Source organism: Lycium barbarum, chromosome 11, assembly GCF_019175385.1.
Source record: "Lycium barbarum isolate Lr01 chromosome 11, ASM1917538v2, whole genome shotgun sequence".
Classification (NCBI taxonomy): domain Eukaryota; kingdom Viridiplantae; phylum Streptophyta; class Magnoliopsida; order Solanales; family Solanaceae; genus Lycium; species Lycium barbarum.
In genome coordinates, this window is record NC_083347.1 from 110,398,582 (window position 1) to 110,420,970 (window position 22,389).

The following is a 22,389-nucleotide window of genomic DNA, read 5'->3' on the forward strand; positions in this document are numbered from 1 at the left end:
CCCCATATCCCCTATATACATATACATATCATATACATATATAATATACGTAGCATGCATGAGAGCCCAAACAAAGTGCACCTTATCGGAGTGACGTAAGGTCGTGAACCTCCGATTACATTATGGCATCATCCTCATCGCTACGTCTCACCTTGAAGGAACTAATATTATGAGGCGAGACAACAATGAAGAATGGTATCAATGAAATCATAAGCATAAAAATATCTGCATCATGAAGCCATCATTGTCAACCTTATCGTTATGGAGCGTATCTGGTAAGAAGTTCTTGAAGTTCTTCCACTTTCATCTTTAGGGAGTAAGAAGGTCATGGAAGTATAGGGAAGAAATTATGAAACAAGAGTCATGCCTTTGAAGGAAAGGGGGTAGCCTTACATACCTTTGTATCTCCTTAACGATGTCGACTAAAAGCTCTCCTTCCGGCTTACAATTCTACATACAAGGGGTTCGTAGCAAGGTTAGATTGTCAAAGGTATACCTAAGCCTGAAATAAAACGAACAAGGCTAACGAAAATTGGGCAGCATTTCGTTTGTTCCTACTACTTTTCCCACATTCTATATCAACTCCCAACGCTCACAACAACATTCACAATATAATTGGCAACGTTCATCATCTCCGCATTTCGCAATTTTCCTCGTCTTTCTCCATATTCATGATCATAGTTCATTATCGCATTTTCTCACATATAATACTTATTATACTTCTAATGTCATTCATAATCTGCTTACAATCACAACATATCTACATTCATGATTCATTCCAAACTATTACTCAACAATGGTACTATTCCCACATTTATGACCCGATTTCTATACCTTTCTACACTTCAAGTGTTATCAACTTTCAACATCTTAAACACCCAAGAATAATCATAAAACTCACCTTAGATGGCGGATGAACAAGCCTTGAATGAAGATACTCTCCTAGCACCAAAACCTTATTTCACTTCTCTAGAGTTTTCTTGATGTGGATGAACTTTGTCTAGGTTTCACACACTTGTTTTCATGGATTTGAAGTAGTTGATCATGGATTTCCCTTGATTTTCTTGTGGATGAAGAGTGGAGAGGATTCTAGAGGTTTATATGTTCACAAAATGGTAAAATAATGAATTGGGTCAAAATTGGGTCCATTTATAATGGTCCAGAAAATTCTGGACCGACACAACATACGGCACACTTTGCTAGACGCAAAGCGTGCTTTGCTAAACGCATGTTGTGTCGCAAACCATGCAGAACCTCAAAATTTCACTGGCACACTTTGCTGCGCAACTGCGTGGCCGCATGTCGTGTTTGCTGGTCGCATGTTGCGCCGCAAAGTGCGCCAGAATGTGATATTTTTGCCAAACTCTCTCCGAATCTTAGCTCTGATGATCCGACGAGTCTTAAACCTTCCCGAAGCTTACTAAACATGGTTTTCCTCCATTATATACTCAAGATGAACGTGTCTACCCCCATGACCTCGAAAAATTTATCCTACTTCCCAAGGCTAGGACAATTAGCATTCGGCGAAACTCAACATATGAAAATGAGAGGTGCAACACCCTTTTTCAAATTAAACTAAGGGAGTGGCTTCAAAGCCAAATACTCTTGAGTAAGTTAGCTATGTTATTATTCTTAAGTTCCCTTGTTAGACTTTGGTCCCTAGGTCTTGCTTAACATTCACGTGTTTTATGTTTTGGCTGATTGCATGTGGAGGGTTTGATAGATACATAAATAATAGAGTTAAGTGTTCAATAGGTACAAGTCGTAGATGAGGTATCAAAATAAAAATTAGTGTAGACCTTGGGGAGCGTCTATGTATTTGACCAATTTGTTTTGCCCCGTGGTTTTCGGTAAAGTGCAAAATGCCTTCTTCTTTTTTTTCTCTTTTTTGAAACGAAAAAAGTAGTGTTATTAGACTTCAAAGAGTGTTGTAGGGCTCTTAGAAGTCACAAATATGAGTTTTTACCCAAAATTGTCCCTTATTTACGAGAGGAGACCTATTTTTGTCCTTCAAATATAATTTGAGCATCTTTAAACCCTGAAGTTCCAATTAAGTACTAATAGAATGGACTTAAAAACTAACAGTGATTACAAAAAACACGGTTAAAATCAATTGAAAAAAATCAACCGACTTTTCAACCGATTGAGAAAACAATTAACTCGGTCTTGATCCCAATTGTTTTAAATATTTTTAAAAATAAAATTGACTCAGCTTGGTCATTTTTTTATTTTTATTTTTTTTGCGCCAAAAACCAGAAAATGAAAAATCGACTGAACTTGGTCAGTTCTTCGGTCAATTTATGTAAATCTATGAACAAAGTTTTGACTAAAAAACTGTTCGAGTTGGGTCGGTTTCTCAAAATATATTTTAATTTTTAAATAAAGCTGATCGAGCTCGATCGGTTATACTAAAAGTACTTTTACGAAATATTTAAATTACCGAGCTCGGTCAGTTTCTTTATTTTTCCAATTCTTTGAGCAAAAAATTGATCGAGCTCGATCGACTTAATTAAAAATAAAACTAAAAAAAATTGGGATCAAACTGTTCGAGTCGGTCGAGTTTTTACAATGTTTTTAGTAAGTCCATTTAGTTAGTTGGACCACAGGTGCTCCACTTTAGCAAACTTAAGGGATTAAAAATTCTCAAGACTATATCTAAAGGACCAAAATAAACCTACTTCCATAAATAAGTACTCCCTCTGTTTCAATTTGTTTGAACTTATTTCCTTTTTAGTCCGTGCCAAAATGAATGACATTTTTCCTAATTTGGAAACAAATTCACTTTAAGAATGATTTACGGCCACACAAATTTTCAAGGCTTATTTTGAACCACAAGTTTCAAAAGTCTTCCCTCTTTCTTAAATGTCGTGCCCAATCAAATGGGTTCGTATAAATTAAAACGGAGGGAGTATTATTTTAACTAAAAACAAAACGCTCTCCAATTTTGCTATGGAAAAGGCTAGTACCAGGTTTTGTGTATTTATGTTCAGCTAAAAACTCCACAGATACAAAAATCCTCGTACTAACCTTTTCCATGGCAACTTCAATGCAAGATTCTTCAAGGTTGAGTATTCCTAACCTTCCACCAGAACTCATAAATGAAATTCTCTTACGGTTACCAGTGAAATCCCTCCTTCGGCTCACGTGTGTTTCAAAATCTTGGCTTGCATTAATCTCTAACCATGCATTTATGAAAACCCATCTTAGGTTATCAGCTAATAAGGAGGACAACAGCCACCATAAGCTTATGCTGAGACATAACCATCCTAAGTACCCTCTTAAGGGTTGTTCTTTTGGGTCTTTACTTTATGAGTCTGTTACTGAGGCATCTGACTTGGATTGTCTGGTGAAAAACGGCCACAGTTTACGGATTGTGGGTTCCGTTAATGGATTGATTTGTCTTTCCGGTGGAGCAAACGAATTGCTTCTATGGAACCCAGCAATTGGAAAGTACAAGAAATTTCCTGATTATAAACCTAGGTTGAGGAGTACTATTAGATGTGTCACATATGGTTTTGGATTTGATGAGTTCCGTGATGATTATAAGGTGGTAGGTATATTTCGTTTTTACGAGTATGACAGTTTGGATCACGTTGAGGTCGGAATATATAGTCTAAGTAGTGATTCTTGGAGAAGTAAGGATGCTTTTCCGGGTGAGATGCGATTTGTTTATCCAAGTAAGTTTTTATATGGAAAGGTTCATTGGGCTACCACTGCAGGTATCATTTCGATTGATATGGCTGATGAGAAATGGGGAAAGATAGAGCAACCTTCTTGTGTAGAACGAGGTTTTACTTTTAAGATAGGAGTGTTGGGAAATGATCTTTCTGTACTCTGTTATGACCATACTTGCGCAGATGTGTGGGTTATGAAGGAGTATGGGGTTAAAGAGTCTTGGACAAGAATGTATACCATCAAATTTCCTATTGACGTTGAGAGGTATGTGCTTGTTCGATCCTTTTTCATGTCAAATAAAGGTGAAATTCTGCTTGTGTTTGGATCAACTTTGATGATATACGATCCAAAGGGTAACTCAATAAAATTTGCAAAGGTTACTAACTTTGGTGCCTGTAATGGGAGTGAAATCTACCTTGAAAGCCTTGTATGTCCCATGTCAAAGAAAGAACAAAACCAATCAAGTATACAATAGGAATGCAGGCTGCAAACAGCTCAGATGAATGATGATTGCGTAACTAATGACTTGTAAGATTCCGCTTTATACATTTTTCGTTAGTGCTGCTCAATTCTGTTTCTTTTGTAACATATTGGAAAATACATTGCATATTTAATGGACAACGTTACTCCAAGTCTGGTTGGAGCTTTTGGCATATTTCCATGAAACAAGTTTTTGCGCGAACATTTATTTGGCTGTAGAGTTTGGTGTCTTCAACACTCAAAATAAATGGAATCAACTATTTGTTGAGGCGTCGCGAAAATTTGACTGAAGAATCTAGTCAATGTAGTCAAGTACAGATAAGGATAACAGTTAATTTGTGCTCGAAAACAATGACAATAATCTGACGCACATGTATTTACTTATTATTATTGTTGTATTTGTCCTATGTGAGACATTACGTGACCCAGCAAAAAAGCGTGAATATTATGGCGGCTGTGTCAATGAACTGCCACTATAAGCAAGAAATTACAGCAACGTATTTAACATTTTTAATATGGCGGTTTTGTGAATGTTGTTTCGGGTTTAAACTGCCAGTATCGTGATTTTAATTTTAACCTTTCTTTACGTTTTAAACATGTAGCTGAGAGAAATAGTCCAGCGGCATGAAAATCTGTGTATTCTTGATTTTTCTATGGTCTATTATTGGTGTTTGCTAAGCTTTATGGGAATTCTTGGTTGATTTATTTGTGAAGTTGCTTCAGACATGCATGGTTTACAGAATAAAAGATGTTGTGTGAAGTGGCACACGAATGACATGATTCTATTTTCAACTGCCCTGTGTCTTTTCGTCTTGAAGCCTTATCAGTGAGATATAATACTCCTTAGGCTACGTCTGAACAACCTTAAACTTCCTAAGTTTCTTCATGATATGATTGGTTTATAGTCCTGGGATATTCCAGTTTAAACCAAACGCCCCTAAGGGAATTCTTGGCTGATTGATTTGTGAAGTTGCTTCAGGCATACATGGTTTACAGAATAAAAGATTGTGTTATGTGGCACATGAATGACATGATTCTATTTTCAGCTGCCCTGTCTCTTCTCGTCTTGAAGCCTTCTCAGTGAGATATAATACTCCTTAGGTTACGTCTAAACAAACTTAAACTCTTCATGATATGACTTGCAGTGACTGGACATCCCTCCAGTTTGGCAAATGTGGTTGTATATATGTATCGGAGCAAGTTCTCAAACGTTTGCTAATACTGGTGAATTCTTTTGGTAAGTAAAAGATATTTTATTTACCAAGTAGCAAATATGTACAAAAAAAAGATAGCAGCTCTAACAAGCTAGAATCTGCTGCCACCTTCAACCACTACAATCTCAATGCATCCTATCTATCTGTTACACCTTTCTTGCCACCTCTACAGTGTACTACTTTGGATGATCAATCTAGTGATCTCAGCTGCACCCCTTGATCGCTTCTAAAATATTCTCCAGTTTCTTTCCTTTAGCATGGCATATTGCCCCATGTACTTCCTGTTGCCAAGCCATTGCTCTCCTCTGTATACCTTGCCACTTCAACACCTGCTCCCAGATAGTTGCAGAGAAGCAGTCAAATAGCAAATGATCTATATTCACCCTATCACAAAGAGGGCATTTCACCTCAGTAATAATACTGGTGCATTAGTACTACTTTCGCTCTTTGCCCATTAATTCTTGTTTTTCCCGGTCAAGAAGAGCTTCTATGTCATTCTCTTCTGTGATCAAGGATCTTTTCTTCTTCTTCTTCTTCTTCTTCTTCTCTGCTGTGATCAACAACAGGTTTTCCTTTCGATAAAAATTTTTACGGCAGATGATTTTGATTTTAACATGCTCCTGTAAGATAAATAATTTTCTCTTCATTCTCTTTAGAGCCTTTTTCAAGTTCAGCCCTTGCATTAGAGAGCTCCTTGCTAGCTGCATGAATATTTCTCCATGAGAGCATCAAATGAATAGCAACGACCTTATAGCTTCAAACTGTTCTACTCTAGGACCAGAACAAGTATTAGGTCCTAGTATGATATGATATGAACTTACGGTAGAGAGGCGGATCTATTATTTCCAAGTTACGAAGGCTGTGATTGGTCTCAAGGGTTGACTCCAGACGGATTTATAGGTCATTAAAAAAATGATATGAACTTCTGATGCATATGGAAGTTGAAACATGATCTGCATCATCTGGAAAACAAAAATTATGTTACTGCTGGTTTTTCTAGGCACTTTCAGTTAAAAAGAAAGACTCGCATGCACCCAAGGGTGTGGCCTAGTAGTCAATGAAGTGAATTGAGAATCATGAGGTCTTAGGTTCAAATTCCAGCGGAGGCAAAAAATACTATAGGTGATTGCTTTCCATCTATCCAAGCCTTAGTGGATAGAGTTACCGGTGCATGCGCTGGTGGGAAGGTAACACGACAAATTATGAAATTAGTCGAGGTGCATGCAAGTTGACCCGAATCTATGATTATCAGAAAAAAGAAAGAAAAATTGGCAAATAGGAAGAGTATTTCTAATTTGGTTCTTGGACTGCAATTGAAAATAAAAAAGGATAATGTCACTAAAGTTTTTAGCTGTCAATGTGCCATATACTATTTTTGTGATCCCGTTTGGCCATGGGAATTTTTCACTTTTTCCGGAATTTTTTTTCACTTTATTTGAAAACCAGTGTTAAGTTGTATTTGGCATTTGAAAAACACCAAAAATCTCTTCTTTTTTTCTCTTTTTTCACTTTCATTACATTCAAACAACCAAACATTCTTTGCAAAAACTATAACCAAACACAACTCCAACTTCAAAATTCCAAATAAAGTGAATAATTTTTTGTCTTCATGGCCAAACACCTACTAAGTTGTTCATGATATGACTTGCAGTGACTGTAACAAACTCAAATTCTCAACACAAATATATATAATCACCAATAGCCAAATTACAACTGCGACACTTAAACTACTGAATTACAATAGAAAATATTGAAATAACAAGTAACTAAGGATAGAGATAAGAATGAGGATGAGAAGTTCGACTTTGAGAAAGGGGACAAGAGGAACAAACAGTTTCTTCATAATACACATAAGCCTATTTTGCTCTCATAAGTCACTGTTTATCAACCTGGATCCCAAACATACCCACTTGATTCGGTGTTGGGCTGCTTTGCCAATATTGGTCCAGACCCATTCATAACAATACCTCCGACCCCAATAAAAACCTTGTCCTCAAGGTTCAAGTAGCCAAGTCTTACATCAACAACATCATTGCCAAAGGAATGGTGCACCCTTTTATTCATGTAAAAACCGTATGAATTTGTCATTAGCAAGAATCTCTTCTCGTTATCATTTCGATCCATGAAAGGCAAAGATAGCTCATGATCAGGTTCTACAAATGATTTTGGGTGGGATAATATCTCAAGTTTTAGCCAGCCAGCTACTTGTTCCTTAAAGTATGCCATACCAATAGCATTTGGCCTCTTCATAGTGCCTCCAATACTAAAGCTTATATCCACAGTACCTTTACCCAACATGTCTTCAATTTGCCCCATTATGCCAAGTTGATGCACATTTTGAAACATGAACATGAAAACAGATAATGAAGAATGTAATACAATTCCATCAACTTCCATGGTGTCAATAGGTTCATCAATCCAACTAGCATTTATGCAATTTGTCCCAAGCTCTTGGGTATAGAATATGTCAATAGGACGTTGCAATCCCTGAACAAGAACAAATCTTGCACAGTACTCTGAGAAAACTCGGGCAGCCAGACTGGTTGACATGATAATTAGTTTTAACGGGTTGTACTTTTTCGCGTGACATCTCTTCATTGTACCATCAGTTTGATTAGTAATACTTTCCTCAACTCTCTGGCTGGTATTAGAAATCTTACCATCAGTAATGACCGTTGCATTAGTACACTTCAACTGTGCTATTTGTACACTCCTCACAAAGCAAAGCATAACATCAATGAGGATAATTTGCTCATGCGCCTTAATGACATTCATAACAGAATACTTCGAAAGGCAAGGATCTAATAATGCTTCCTTCAAAAGTAATTCATCTTCTATATATTTGATTGTCATCTGGCCAGAATGTACATCGGCAAATCTAATAGCATATTCAACTTGTTGACCCCAAGGAGCATGAAGGAAGGCAAAAACATGAGTGGGATCAATAAAACACAGATACTTGTCAACTGATGCAAGTCCATAGTCAATACCACAAAGTAGGATCAAGCCCAAACAAGTCAGTGCGCTCTTTTTATTTCTAAAGAACCATCTCGTTGAAGAACCCTCAAAGCGATCCTTTGATGGTGATATTTTGTTGAACACGTTGTCTCCAGTAACGCTGGAACACATCCTCAACGAAACTTCCACCTCCCATCCATGGTGGAGCACGGGTATGGGAACTTCCATTGCACCATAGATGGTAAACATACAAGGATTCATTACAACGGACAAGCACTGAGATTTATCCAAATGTACATTCAAGCTCTCAAATAAAATGGGTGGAGGAACAGGCTCATCGGGATCAAATGGAAACTGTATGGATATATGCTTTGTAATCAATCTGATTCCATCCAACATCAAACGGTCGCTCCTTGCGGAGAGTGAGTCGACCACGTCATTGGCAACCACAGATAGCCCGGCTTTTTGGGATCAAATATCAAACTCCTTACCCACATCAGGGCTTGAGTTCTCACCATCTCCATATATAAGTGCGGTACTCTTTCCATCGCCAATTTTAGAAGTAAGTCCATAAGCACCAAGAAGGAGATTGGTATTCTTACAAACTTCACTCTCCGACTCCATATCTTTGCTGAGGACCAGACCAATAATCTCTATGTCATCAGAGGCAATTGAGAACTCATGAAAAGATTGCCCTGCTTTTGGAGAAATATTATCAAACACCTATTCTTCGGATGCAACTGAAAATTCCTTAACTGGTTCGTCAATCACCAAAACTGGATTGCCAGAGATAGGAACGGAGGCAATTAGATCACGAATGTCCGAAACTAGAGCTTCAGAGAAATGAACGGATGAGACTGTCACAGGTAAGTCGGAATCCTCCTTATCTTCCAAAGACGAGTCCACATCTGAAATCTCTAGATCAGCAACAACAGATTGGGAGCAAGCGGACAATGTACACTGCACATTGTCGAGTTTGCTGAGCATATTAGAGAAATTCCTGTCCAATTTACGCATCAGATCAATGGTGATGTTGATGTTGTTATGAATCATGTTAGAGTCATGCCGAAAACGCAGTGCTAATTTCTAGGTGAAATGCTTCCAATCGAAAAACTGTGTGTTGCGGTACAACCACTGGAACCAATCATAAGCAGCACCATCTAGATAGAAGGAAGCAAGAGGTAGCCAATCCTTCTCGGATAAGCCAAGGTAAGTGAAATACCAATCTGCCCGCAAAATCCATCCCGTTGGGTTTCCGTCGCAAAACCGATCTAGCACCACAGCAACCATTGGAGTACGATGTTGAAAGCACCAATGTAACAAACTCAAATTCTCAACACAAATATATATATATAATAACTAATAGCCAAATTACAACTGCGACACTCAAACTACTAAATTGCAATAGAAAATACTGAAATAACAAGTAACTAACGATAGAGATAAGAACAGGGATTAGAAGTTAGACTCTGAGAAAGAGGACAAGAGGAACATACATTTTCTTCATAATACACATAAGCCTATTTTGCTCTCATAAGTCATTGTTTATTAACGTGGATCTCAAACATACCCACTTAATTTGGTGTTGGGCTGCTTTGCCAATATTGGTCCAGACCCATTCATAACAGACCGGACATATAGCTAAACCCCCAGTTTCGCAAATGTTTGTATATAGGGGATTTTACATAAATGATTACATTTTGGGGTTTAAAATTTGTCATAGCTACATTTTTAATATTTACATGACATAGCTACTTTTTTTTTCCGCTGTATTCGTTTTTTCTTTCCGCTGTATTCATGAATACAGCGAATTTTTTTTCTTTTTTCATTGTATTCATGAAATGACTATTTGTATTCATAAACGGGCTCGTTGTAGCATATATACTCCAAAAATTAACAAATACACCCTAAAAAAATGAATACAATCTAAAATATTAACAAAATAACTCAAAAAAGTGAATACAATCATCTTATTAATGAATACTACAACATCAACCATTAGTTCCGGCCAGATTTGACTATTTCCGCCCAGATCTGACACCGACGCCACCAGATCTACGAAAACATCGCCATCACCAACAACCGCCTCTGTTATCCTTCATCGTCATTATCACTAACAACTCCGCCATTAAAACGAAATCGAAGCTTGTTCAAGAACCCTAACAATGTCAGAAACGTTTTTTGCTAAAATAAAAAAAAATGGAAGAAGATATTCAACAAAATACACATAAAAACAACTAAAAACGAAAGAATTGTTGTGCGTGTTTTTAGAGAGAGAAAGAAAATGGGTGTGTTTTTTTAGAGAAAGAAAGGAAATGGAGATTTTTAAAGAGAGAAGATAGTTGAAGAAGAAGAAGGAGGTGGGTAAGTATAGAGAAAGAAAATGGAGATTTTTAGAGAGAGAAGATAGTTGAAGAAGAAGAAGAAGAATAATAAGAAGGAGGTGGATAAGTAGAGAGAGAGTCAAAGAACTGACATTTTCAGTGTTTTTTTCTCTTTTTACTTTATTTTATTTTAATAATTATTAAGTGTCATTAAAATACAACTATTAGCTATAGAATGTAATTAATTGAAACTGTAGCTACTAAATATAATTAGATAGTAGTAGTTAGTTACGTCCCGTAATTATCCCATGTATTGGAGCAAGTTCTCAAACGTTTGCTAATACTGCTGCATTAGTCATTTGTGTCAAGCAGGCTGATCCGAGATTTGAGTTTTATGGATTCAACGTTTAAGGTTCTTAGCATTGAACTTATTGTATTTTTAAAGTTATGGGTTCATAGTTACTATTTGTTGCAATTTTTGTACATTGTTACACAAATTATGCTCTACATCGGAAGTACTAGGTTCAGATAAACTCGATATCGGTACTCTGCATCCTCCTCTGTTATTACCCAACTATACCATCTTGCTCATTGGTTGGCTTCCTTCAGTTGTATCTTGCTTTTTCTCAGAAATGTTCAGATTATGAATCAAGCTAATGAGCTGAAAACCTTCGTAAAAAAAAAAAAAAAAAAAAAAAAAAAAAAAAAAAAAAAAGAAGAAGAAGAAGAAGAAACTTCTATAAATTTATAATCAATATCCAAAATAGGTTGAGTTTCACTAAGCCTAAATATGCAACTCTTAAGCCCACTAATTCCTGTTTTCCCTGTGAGAAAATATTCTGTTTGTGCTACAATTTGCTCCAACAGTCTTTGGTTTTTCTTTCTGTTACTTCAAAAATAGCTACTTCAGCTTCCACCATTTGAATTTTAGACATTTCTTTTCATTTCTCATCAATTTACTTTCGTCTCTTCCGTGACCAAGGATCATTTCTTTTTCTTCTTCTCATCCGTTGACCAGCAACAGATTTTCTTTCTCCTGATCAAAACTTTTGAGGCCGCTGATTTTGATTTTAACATGCTCTTTAAGATAAATAATTTTCTCTTCATTCTCTATACTACTTTGTTCAAGTTAAGCCCTAGCATTAAGGAGCAAATATAGGTCCTATTATGATATATGACATGAACTTGTGATATATGATACATTATCCCCAAGTTTGGAAGATTGTGGTTGGTCCCAAGGGTTGGCCCTAGACGGATTTCTCGGACATTGCAAAAAATGATATGGACTTATGATGCATATGGAAGTTGAAACATGAAATGCATCATCTGAAAAACAAAAATTATGTTATTGTTGGTTTTCCTAGGCACTTCCATTTAAAAAGTAAGATAGGCATGCACCCAAAGTGTCGCATAGTAGGGATCTAGTAGCTCAGTTGGTTGGCTATCTGAACTTTCATCTTGTCGGTGAGGGTTCGAATCCTCCCGTTGTAATCCCCTCCCCCATTTCCCCTTCCCCTACCCTATGTAATAATAATAAAAAAAAGGTGTCGCATAGTAGTAAATGAGGTGGTTCAGTTCAGTTATTTACTAAGCTTGTTTTAAGAAAATCAAAACCAAATCAAACCAAATATTATCGATTTCAAAAAAAATTAAATTCAAATCAAACCAAACCAAATCCAAATAAATATCGATTCATTTAATTGGTTTGATTCGATTTGGATTGGTTTTAACCAAATCGTGAACACCCCTAAGCACCACCAAATAAATTAGCAGTGTCTTTTTGTCTCTTACCACTCTCTCCCTGTTCTTTTTGTCTCCTTTTCTTTATTCTATGTTCCTAGCTTCCATCAAGATCCATCCCCACTCTATCACTCTTTACTTTTCTTGAGAGGCTTTTTCTATCATCACATTACAAAATTGCCAAACCCCGAAAAGAACGACGACACAGCCGATATATATATAAGCCAAGAAAGTTGTTTTTTTGGGACAACCACATATGATAATTGTAGTACGTATATAGTAAATACTGCATGCATATATGCATCTTTCTAGCGTGCAATTGTAAAATTGTCAGAAAACCAAGGAATATGTCGCCAAACGCAGATACTTCATTTTGGGGTCCTCATATTCATACCTTTCCTCTAAGCTCGAAAGTATCATACACAACACGGTGAAGAATTTGTTATTGAAACGGTACCTGTCGTTGTTCGGCGCAATATTCACTATCGCAGTTCAATTGCTGGAGAGATGTTATTTTGCTCTTACCTGATGACATTTTTTCAGTTGGAGCATCTAGTGTATTGCCTTCTTTAACTGTTTGAAGCTAACTGTTGTTAGCTTAGGGGCAAAAAATGCACGTCTGGTTTAACGTGCTTTCTTAAATAATACAAGGACTAAAAACGTTCTTTTCCCATAAATATATATATTGAGAAGAGATAATATGATGAAACATTTTAAGAGCCCATTTTGGATTAGCTTAAAAAAAGTGACTTTTAAGTATAAGTGCTTAAAGTACTTTTAAGTGCTGAAAGTTATTTTATAAATAAGCAGTTACGTGTTTGGATAAAAATGTTTAAAGAGTTTTAGAAGTAAGGATAGTATTAGAATTAACAAAAAATATGAGGGATAAAAGAGTAAAGTTGTTGGTCAAACCAAAATGGCTTTTAAGCCAAAAAAAAAAAATAAGTTGGGGTTGAGCAACTTCTTGATTTTGGCTTATTTCAAGTACTTTTTAACCTAATTTAAGCTGTTTTTTATTTTTGTCAAACACTCAAATAAGTGAAAAATGGCTTATAAGTCGATTTGACCAATTTATAAGTCAATCCAAAGGGGCTCTAAGAAGGTAAAATAGTCAAAATGATATAACTAATCTCGATATTACTAATAACTACGTAACCCAATGGTTTCTGGTAATGCAAAACGACTTCTTTTTTCTGTTTATATGAAACCAAAAAAAGTAGTGTTATTGGCCTTTCAATATGACCTTATAAAACAGGGACAATTCTCACGATTGCTCATATCTTGGGGTGGTTTTTAATTTTTGCCCCTCAAATTACAGGTCTTTAATTTTTTCCATTTGGCACTTTAAGTAATAAAAAAGTGGTCAAAAATATCTCTGACATCGAAAAAATAAAAAAATAAAAAAATTGAATCTATGACCTAATTTCGCAAAATAAGGTTTCATAAAAACTATGCCTATTCAGGCATACATGAAAACTATGTCTTGTCCGGTATAGTTCTACAGAAAGTAAGTTATCCTACAACGGCATAATTTTTATGAAAGAAATTAAATTATCCTATAGAACTATGCCGAACAAGGCATAGTTGTGTTGGTCTTTCTGATTCTATTATTGAGTCATCTGACTTGGATTATCCCATGAAAAACGACAACAAATCTTTAGGGATTGTGGGTTCTGTCAATGGATTGATTGATTTGTCGGGACAAAATAATTGTTTCTATGGAACCCAATAATTAGAAAGTATAAGAAATTCTTCACACTAGAATGAGTCAATTTCTCGTACATTCTAATTGTTGGGTTTCATAGAAGCAATTCTTTTGCCCCATCGACAAGACAGATCTATCCATTGACAGAACCCACAAACCCGAAAGATTGTAAATGGGAAGCTGAAAGATTGTAAATGGGAAACTCCATTGTGCTACGACTGATGGTCTTCATGGTTATAATGGTTGGGGGCCTTGGGGGAATCATTGAGAAATGGAGAAAGGCAGAGCAACCTTCGTGTGTAGAAAGAGATTTTGGTTTGAGGCTAGGAGTGTTTTGAAACCACGACAAAATTGGAAAGGATTGTAGAATTTTTCTTCTTTGTATAGAATGAGTATTATATCTGCACAACTTTGTATAAATAGAGAAGAAAAAAATCTAACCTAACAAACTTATTCTAGTTGTAGCAATCCTATTGGTTGAGCTATAACAAACTAATGGAAGGCATTTACTACGGTAAATAGATGACCTAATAAAACATACCTAACTTCTTTGGGCCCAAAATCTGGAAACGTCTGGAATAAAATCTGGCCCAAAAGTGCACCTCATAGAGGGTCGGTCCCATACTAAACTAACACCGAGCAATATAAAAAATAAAAATAAAAAGTGGAATCCATCATCTTCAAACTCACGGAAAAAAAAAGTAGACTCCATATTGACAAAATCAAGCAATATAAAAATAAAAAAAGAAGTGAACCCTATATTAAAAAATAAATAATGTCAAAAAAAAGTGCAGACTTTGTATTCATAGCAAACACTAATTTAATAAAGTTTTAGATACGGAGCACAAACTACAATATTATACTAATTGTGTTTTGAACATAGTGTGTACATATACAGTGCAAACTAATAATGTCAAAAAAAAAGTGCACCCCATATTAAAAAATCAAACAATATTCATATAATTTCCAAAGTATCTCATTAAGTCAATAATGATGGATTCATTGCCACATGCGTATCAATCCATTAGTAGGAGCAAATGAAATTGCTTTTCTTTAAAAGTTTAAGTAGTCAAACCATACAATTTTCTTTCTTTTTTTATACTAGTATTCACACCCGCGCAATGCGCGGAAAATTTGAAGAATATATTTATGACAAATTTTAATCTGACTTGTTTAAGTACATTGAATCATATAGTATTACTTTAACAAGATTCAATTGTCATCTTATCTTGTAATGCAATGTATTTAATAACAAAACCTTTATAAAGTTAGAAAAGACGGATGATAAGTGCTAGGATATCTTGTTAGTTCCTTAAATAGGTATAGAGTTTCTTTTACTCCCTTAATAATATTTTTATTTAACTTTGATCAAAATTATATCATGATTTTCATGGGTGACAATCATTTTTTCCTCTAATTTTGCTTTAAAAGTTAAACATCTCCCCCCGACTTTAAACAACGACATTCTCCCCTCCCTCCCAACCACCACTCCCGCCTGCCCCCACCATCTCAATTGAACTTTGAAGTACCCTTTTACCCTCTATTATTGACCTTTTTCTTGTTTTAGTTTTTTAATATTATGATATAACTTTTTCTACCCCCCACGCCCATCTCAATTGAACTTTTAAGTACTTTTTTACCCTTTATTATTGACCTTTTCTTGTTTTAGTTTTTTAATATTATGATATATATATTTTTTCTCTTGTTCACAGCGCCCCCCCCCCCCCCCCCCCCCCGACCCTTTTCATTTTTTAACCATCAGTAAGAACTATTTTCAGTTGCATATGATAAAAGAACAACTATAAGTAATTTCTAAGCAACTTAATTAATGAGGAAAAAGATTATTTATCCTCCCATATCTCTTGGCAATTATATATTGGAATCGTGAATCCAACGATATCTCACGTCTGCGGTCCGTCTCTCATATCCATTTTCTTAAAATTCTAAATTCGTCACTGATTAATTAGATGTATATTAGATCTATTCTCTAAAATTAAATACAGCGTCTGAAAGTACCAAACATATATTATGGACTTAACTGTACTTATAGAATAAATGAAGTAAAAATATGAAAAATAACTTTTGAACGTGTATAATTTTAATAATTGAGCATAATAACATTTTAATTAGAAATTATTCGTATAAGTAATTTTGATGTATGTAACATAAAAAAATAATTATTAAAAATAGTTATATAGATTATAAAAATTCCGTAATGAATTTCAAAAAATGATATAGTTAGAAAAGATTACAATAATGGTAACCAAAGCTCTAATAATTTAATATATCGCCCTACTGTTTATCAATTAAGTCTTATAGTATTTTTAGCTAAATTATCTTATCTTTAAAGTTAATTCAAAGTATACACACCCTTATAATATTTATTTTCATTATTAAATGTTTTAAGAATGCAAAAATCATCAAAATGCACACAAATTTAAATTAACTATATTCAGTTTAAATTCTAATTCAAACCTTAACCGCAACTGTGTAATTATTTTTATTTATTATGTTAAGCTAGCCATTAATTCAATTCAATTTCAAATATTTTATCTTTTAATTTAAATAATTTTTTTATGCAATTCAAACAATATTAGCTTTCAAGTCAAATTCAAATTCCTTTATCTCAATCAAATACTATTACTGTAATGCTTATTAACTTGTTTCAATACTGGTACATACATGGTTTTCTCTTGATGTGACACTCGACTTCATGTCCTATGACTATTATCCTTCTTCTGTATAGGTTTTATGTATTAAGATCTCCAGAATTATTTTCATTATTTGATATTTTTAGTTTTTACCTGGATTAGCTTGCCAAAAAAAAAAATCTAGCATATATTTTCAATGTTTTATTTGAAAAGTCAAACATACATTTCTTGAAAAGTCAAACATACATTTCATAACTAAGTTGATCTTGATAGATATATGTCATTTTGAAATTCAGCATGCATTTCATATTTGTTAGCTAACAACAATTTCATATTTTTTAATTGTGTGTGTGTGTTTTAACTTGATCTTTTTGTTCAAATACCTGACACTTTGAATTTATTATGGTCATACTATTATTTTATTGCGTGCTTCTTTTAATATGTTGTGGAATTATTTCTTAGTTTTAAGACTTACTAACCAATCAAATTGTATCTTTCTTTTGATTGATGTTTGATTATATTAAATCTAACTTCTAAATCTTGCAAAGCTTCCAAGTTGAACCCATACTTTTTAGATTTTTGTTGTCTCCTTTATGTTATTTACTCAAATTCAAAGACTAAATTATAAAGCCAATTGATATTATTGGTTTTGGTGAGAGAAGAACTATAAATTACTTCTTATATTATACTGGTTTAATTCAAAAGGAGGTAATGGCGAGAAAAAGAATGTAGTGATAATTAAATGTAAATTTATACATAGATAAATCAAAGACAAATACTTGAGATATATATTTAGATGTATTTAATCAAATTTATAGTTTGGCTTAGAATATAAATAGTAACGTATCCTAGACATTTGATTAATTTGAATATAAATGGAATCCATCCAAATAATGAAATCAACCCCGAAGGAAATTGTCAAACAAAAAATGAACTTTCATCTTTTGATTAATCGAATATTAATATTACAAATTCTCTTTAGACCATCTTGTTGAAGACGTTCATGTAGCTATATTAGTTGATAAAAATACCTTTTTAGGTAAATGCTACTAATAGTCTGTTTAATAGAATCTTTGTGCTTACTATTGATCGCAAAATCTTGTTTAAAGAAATTAAAGATGAATGCACATAGCTTAAACTCTGAGAATAAGAGTAAGAATTTTTTTTCTTCCGGAGTGATATATATATATATATATATACATATATATACATACACACACACACACACACACACACACACACACACACATATATATATTAAGAAAAAAATCAGATGTTCAAGTAATATGTGCTTCTTTATACACGAAACTTTGTGCATGACTCTCTCTAAGCACGAACCGCCTATTAAGTTTCATCATGCTACCTTATCCATCCATGACTTCTCGTGGTAACAACTCCACTCTAATATCTTGAGTCCTGTCAGTTGTCAGTCAAAATTAATCTTTTAAAGTAATAAATTTGAGACATTGAGAAACAAACTCAATTAATCCTCATTGGCGATAGGAATTTATCTTGAGACTTTCTACTACACATAAATTCAATAAAAATGCTGTAGAAAAGTTGAAATGCACCAACAAAAACAACAATAATCAATTTACATAAGTAGTGTGATTAGAAACGCGAATAATGAGGATTGTAATGCGTTAAAACAAAAATAAAAACTACCCCTTTAAAGAATCTAGAAAGTAAAAAAGCGCAGTCCGGTGCTCTAAGCTCCCGCTATGCGTGGAGTTCGGGAAAGGGCCGGACCACAAGTTTATATTCTACGCAGCCTTGCCTTGCATTTTTGCAAGAGGTTGTTTTCACGGCTTGAACCGTGACCTCCTAAAGAATCTAGAAAATATCACAAAAGAAAGAAGAATGATCAGGAGCGAACCAAATAATTTCAATAAACTAATGAAAATAATATGAGAATAAGAATTATAATTTTCATATTATTGCAAATGAAAAATCTGTTGAGCTTTGAATGTTGGCTCCCACATTAAGGGATTAAATAGGAAAACGAAAAGGAGATATGGATAAGGATAATAGATTCAAATTTCAAAAAGATTATATTTCTATTCAAAAAATTTACATTTAATTTCAAACACGTTATCTTTCAATAAATATTATTATATAGCATAAACATTGTACTTATCTATTTATACTAAAATTCTGAACATTTAATTTCAAACACGTTATCTTTCAATAAATATTATTATATAGCATAAACATTGTACTTATCTATTTATACTAAAATTCTGAAATGTTTGCTTTGGTCTCCTTTTTTAAACTCGATTTGCCTTATCTCCAAATAGGAGATAAACTCAAATTTTAACAGATCATTTCAATTTCAAATAAGAATATATATTTGTAGTCTTGTGTTTAAATTTTAAATTATCAAAGCTATCACATTTTTTTTACTTTAAAAGATAAATAAATATGTATGTCATAGGCAACACAATTGTTATCCACACCCCAACCCCCATCAATTTGTTTCCACGCCTAATGCCCCCATCCCTGCTGCTCTTATTTTTGTTTTTCTTCATCATGTTAAAATATGCTTCTTTAATATGATAAATAACCACATAAAAGATTAAAAAAAAAATTGAATAAAAATGCTATGAAATCTGAGGACTAAATTTTTGATGTATCCAAATTCGAATTTCTTATCCAATTCAAAATTTTACATTTTTATTGGATTTAATTTGTATTATCGGAAATTGGCAGGAATACTAAATTATTTGTTAGAGAGTAATTGATGTAATTTAATATCCAACTCATTCTTGTTATTTTCAACTCACTTCTTTTAAAGAATCAATTTAATATCGAATAATCCATTTAATATAATACTGCATTTTAGTTTTGATGAATGGATTTGTTACGATAAGTTTAGATAAGTTCCATATATTTAGGCTTAGATAAGCTTGATGTATTTAAGCTTAGATAAGCTTTATTGTTGAAATTTTTAGATTTATCTTTTTATTCAATTTCAATTTATTTTTATTTTTTCATTCTAAATTCAAAAATGTTATTACAATTCTCATTAACTTTGTCTTAAAATTGCCAAGTGGCTTGTTTTTAGCTTGCCACTTGGCTTAACCACATTGCTTGTACCTCTCCTTTTTTATATATATAGATTAGCCTGAGATCTAATCTAGATATTAAACTGTTGTATTTCCTATTTCGCCATGTCATTTATTTGTTATGTTTACTAAAATAAATATACTTAAAATATTTATATTTTAAAATAAGATAGAATTTAATTATTTTTTATTTTTATTCTTACTCTAATAAATGTGAAAAGAGATTAATGTCGAAAAAAAAATATCAAATGGAGATCAAATAATGAATAAGGTAAATTAGTCAAATTATAATTCTAATCAACGTTTTCTTTAAAAACAATGCAAAAGACAACATGACAAGTAAAATGAGCTAAATCGAGAATATTTACCAAAAATTAAAAAATAATATTTCTTTGTTTAAATAGAAAATCAATTTCTACTTTGTTTCGTTTTAAACATATAAATTAATTTAATAATTAGAATTAGAATTATCCAAATCAAAATCTGATAAAAAATAATAAGTATTTTACACCTTTAAATTAATCGAATTAAAATTAACAATATCAACTGATGCTTAAATATTGCTATTGTTTTATCTCAAAGAGAGGAAAATAGTTTCCTTTTAAACAAGTCTTCTCTTTTAAAAAATATTAATAAATTTGCCAATTTTATATTCGTAGCAAACACTAATATAATAAAGTTTTAGATACGGAGCACAAACTACAATGTTATATTAATCGTGTTTTGAACATAGTGTGTGTGTGTGTATATATATATATATATATATATATACACACACACACACACACACACACACATAAAAACAGTATCCAAACACAACTACATACACATAGATGCACTATAATCTAAAGTGTTGGGCCCGTGCGCAACACGGGCATAGACCGTCTAGTTTACATAGAAAAGGAATCGGTAAATAGATGACCTAATAAAACAGACCTAACTTCTTGGGCCCAAAATCTGGAAACGTTTGGAATAAAATCTGACCCAATGTCGAGTAAAGGTCCCTCTCATCTATTTCTATTATGGAATTTTTACCGGTTATAGCTTCTTATAAGACATATTTAATGATAATAACTACCATTTTATTTATTTATATTTAGTAACTAATTTACTTTTTTTTTATTTACCATCTATAACTACATCAGTAAATTACAGTTATTGATAAATATACACAGTTAAATACACTTAGTAACTGACTGTATTAGACGCTACCATATTCCCATATCCCAAGTTTAACGGATACATCATTATTCAACTTGATTTCTCTCTCATTCTTCATTAATTTTCACCGTTTTTTTCTCCATTATCTCCTTCACGATCAACATTAGCAAAAGATTCTTCCGTGATTTTTGGGGAATGTATATTTCTTTAGATTTTTTCTTGCTCTAGTAGTGTATTTTCATATTTTAGTCTTTTTCTTTCCACCAAATTCAAGTCAATTGAAGTATTAAATTGCTAGGGTTTCAAGCAATTGGAAGTTAAATGCTTATACATTAATGGTAGACGGAACAAAATCAAACATGGTTACTTGAGGTATACATTCTACTCTTCAAAATTTTGGTTATCCTTCTTTTGATTTGGGGATTTCTCAACAACAACATGATGTTGTTGCAGGTTCGGCTGAGAGAATCATTGCTGAAAGAAGGACAAAAAATAAGCATGATCCTTCCCACATGCAAAGGCCTAAAAAATCGGTAGTCACAAAATCAACAAAGAAAATAGATATCGGAAAAGAGATGAAGAGGAAAAAAGTCGTACAACATGAAGCAGGAGAAGAGGAAGAGTTTGACCCAGCGATGAAGTAGGTATTTTTGAACTTGCAAATATTTTGATGTATGTTATGTATTGATGTATGATATGTAATGATGTATGTTATGTATTGATGAATGTATTTGATATATGTTATGTATTGATGAAGAGTGTTTTTTTTTCCGTATTTTTTGAATGTATGTTATGTATTTGGAAAATTGATGAACTGAGAATCATATTTTTTTTATGTGTATCTTGTGTTATGTATTGGGAAAATTGGAAAATTGATGAACTGGGAATCATATATTTGAAAATTTGCTGAGTATTTGAAAAGGTTGATGAACTGAGAATCATGTATTTGAATTTGGAAAATTGAAGAACCTGGAACCATCTTCAATGTATGTGATGTATTTAGAAAATTGATGAACTGAGAACCACTTATTATTGAAATTTTACTGTGTATCTGAAAAGGGTGATGAACTGAGAATCATATATTTTTGAATGTACACATGGTTATTTAATCATTTGTGTACATATTTGTTGTAGTTATGTATGGTTCACTCTAATTTTCTTCATCAGTTTCATATGATATTCATATACATATATTTGTTGTGTCTTCTTTTTAATTAACTACTTGTATTTATACAGGATGATAAATTCTTTGTCCAATATCCTCCCAGTCATGCAATATGATATGCTTCTTACATGAACCCGAAAGTTAAAAAAGAATTGAAGGACAAGCTTACGGATAGATAGTTTGAACTCTTTTCCGAGACTATATTTTGGAAATACCTCGACATGCAGCATTGTAAAGTTCAACCACAGATG

General features: G+C 33.3%; 1 protein-coding gene across 1 annotated transcript; it reads left to right on the top strand.

The window, feature by feature from the left end:
• The first annotated feature begins 3,033 nt into the window (after positions 1 to 3,033).
• On the top strand, positions 3,034 to 4,314 carry LOC132619091 (F-box/kelch-repeat protein At3g23880-like). The gene has a single exon (XM_060334057.1). The coding sequence runs from the start codon at positions 3,035 to 3,037 to the stop codon at positions 4,148 to 4,150; it is 1,116 nt and encodes a 371-aa protein (XP_060190040.1). The 5' UTR covers position 3,034; the 3' UTR covers positions 4,151 to 4,314.
• Positions 4,315 to 22,389: the final 18,075 nt, after the last annotated feature.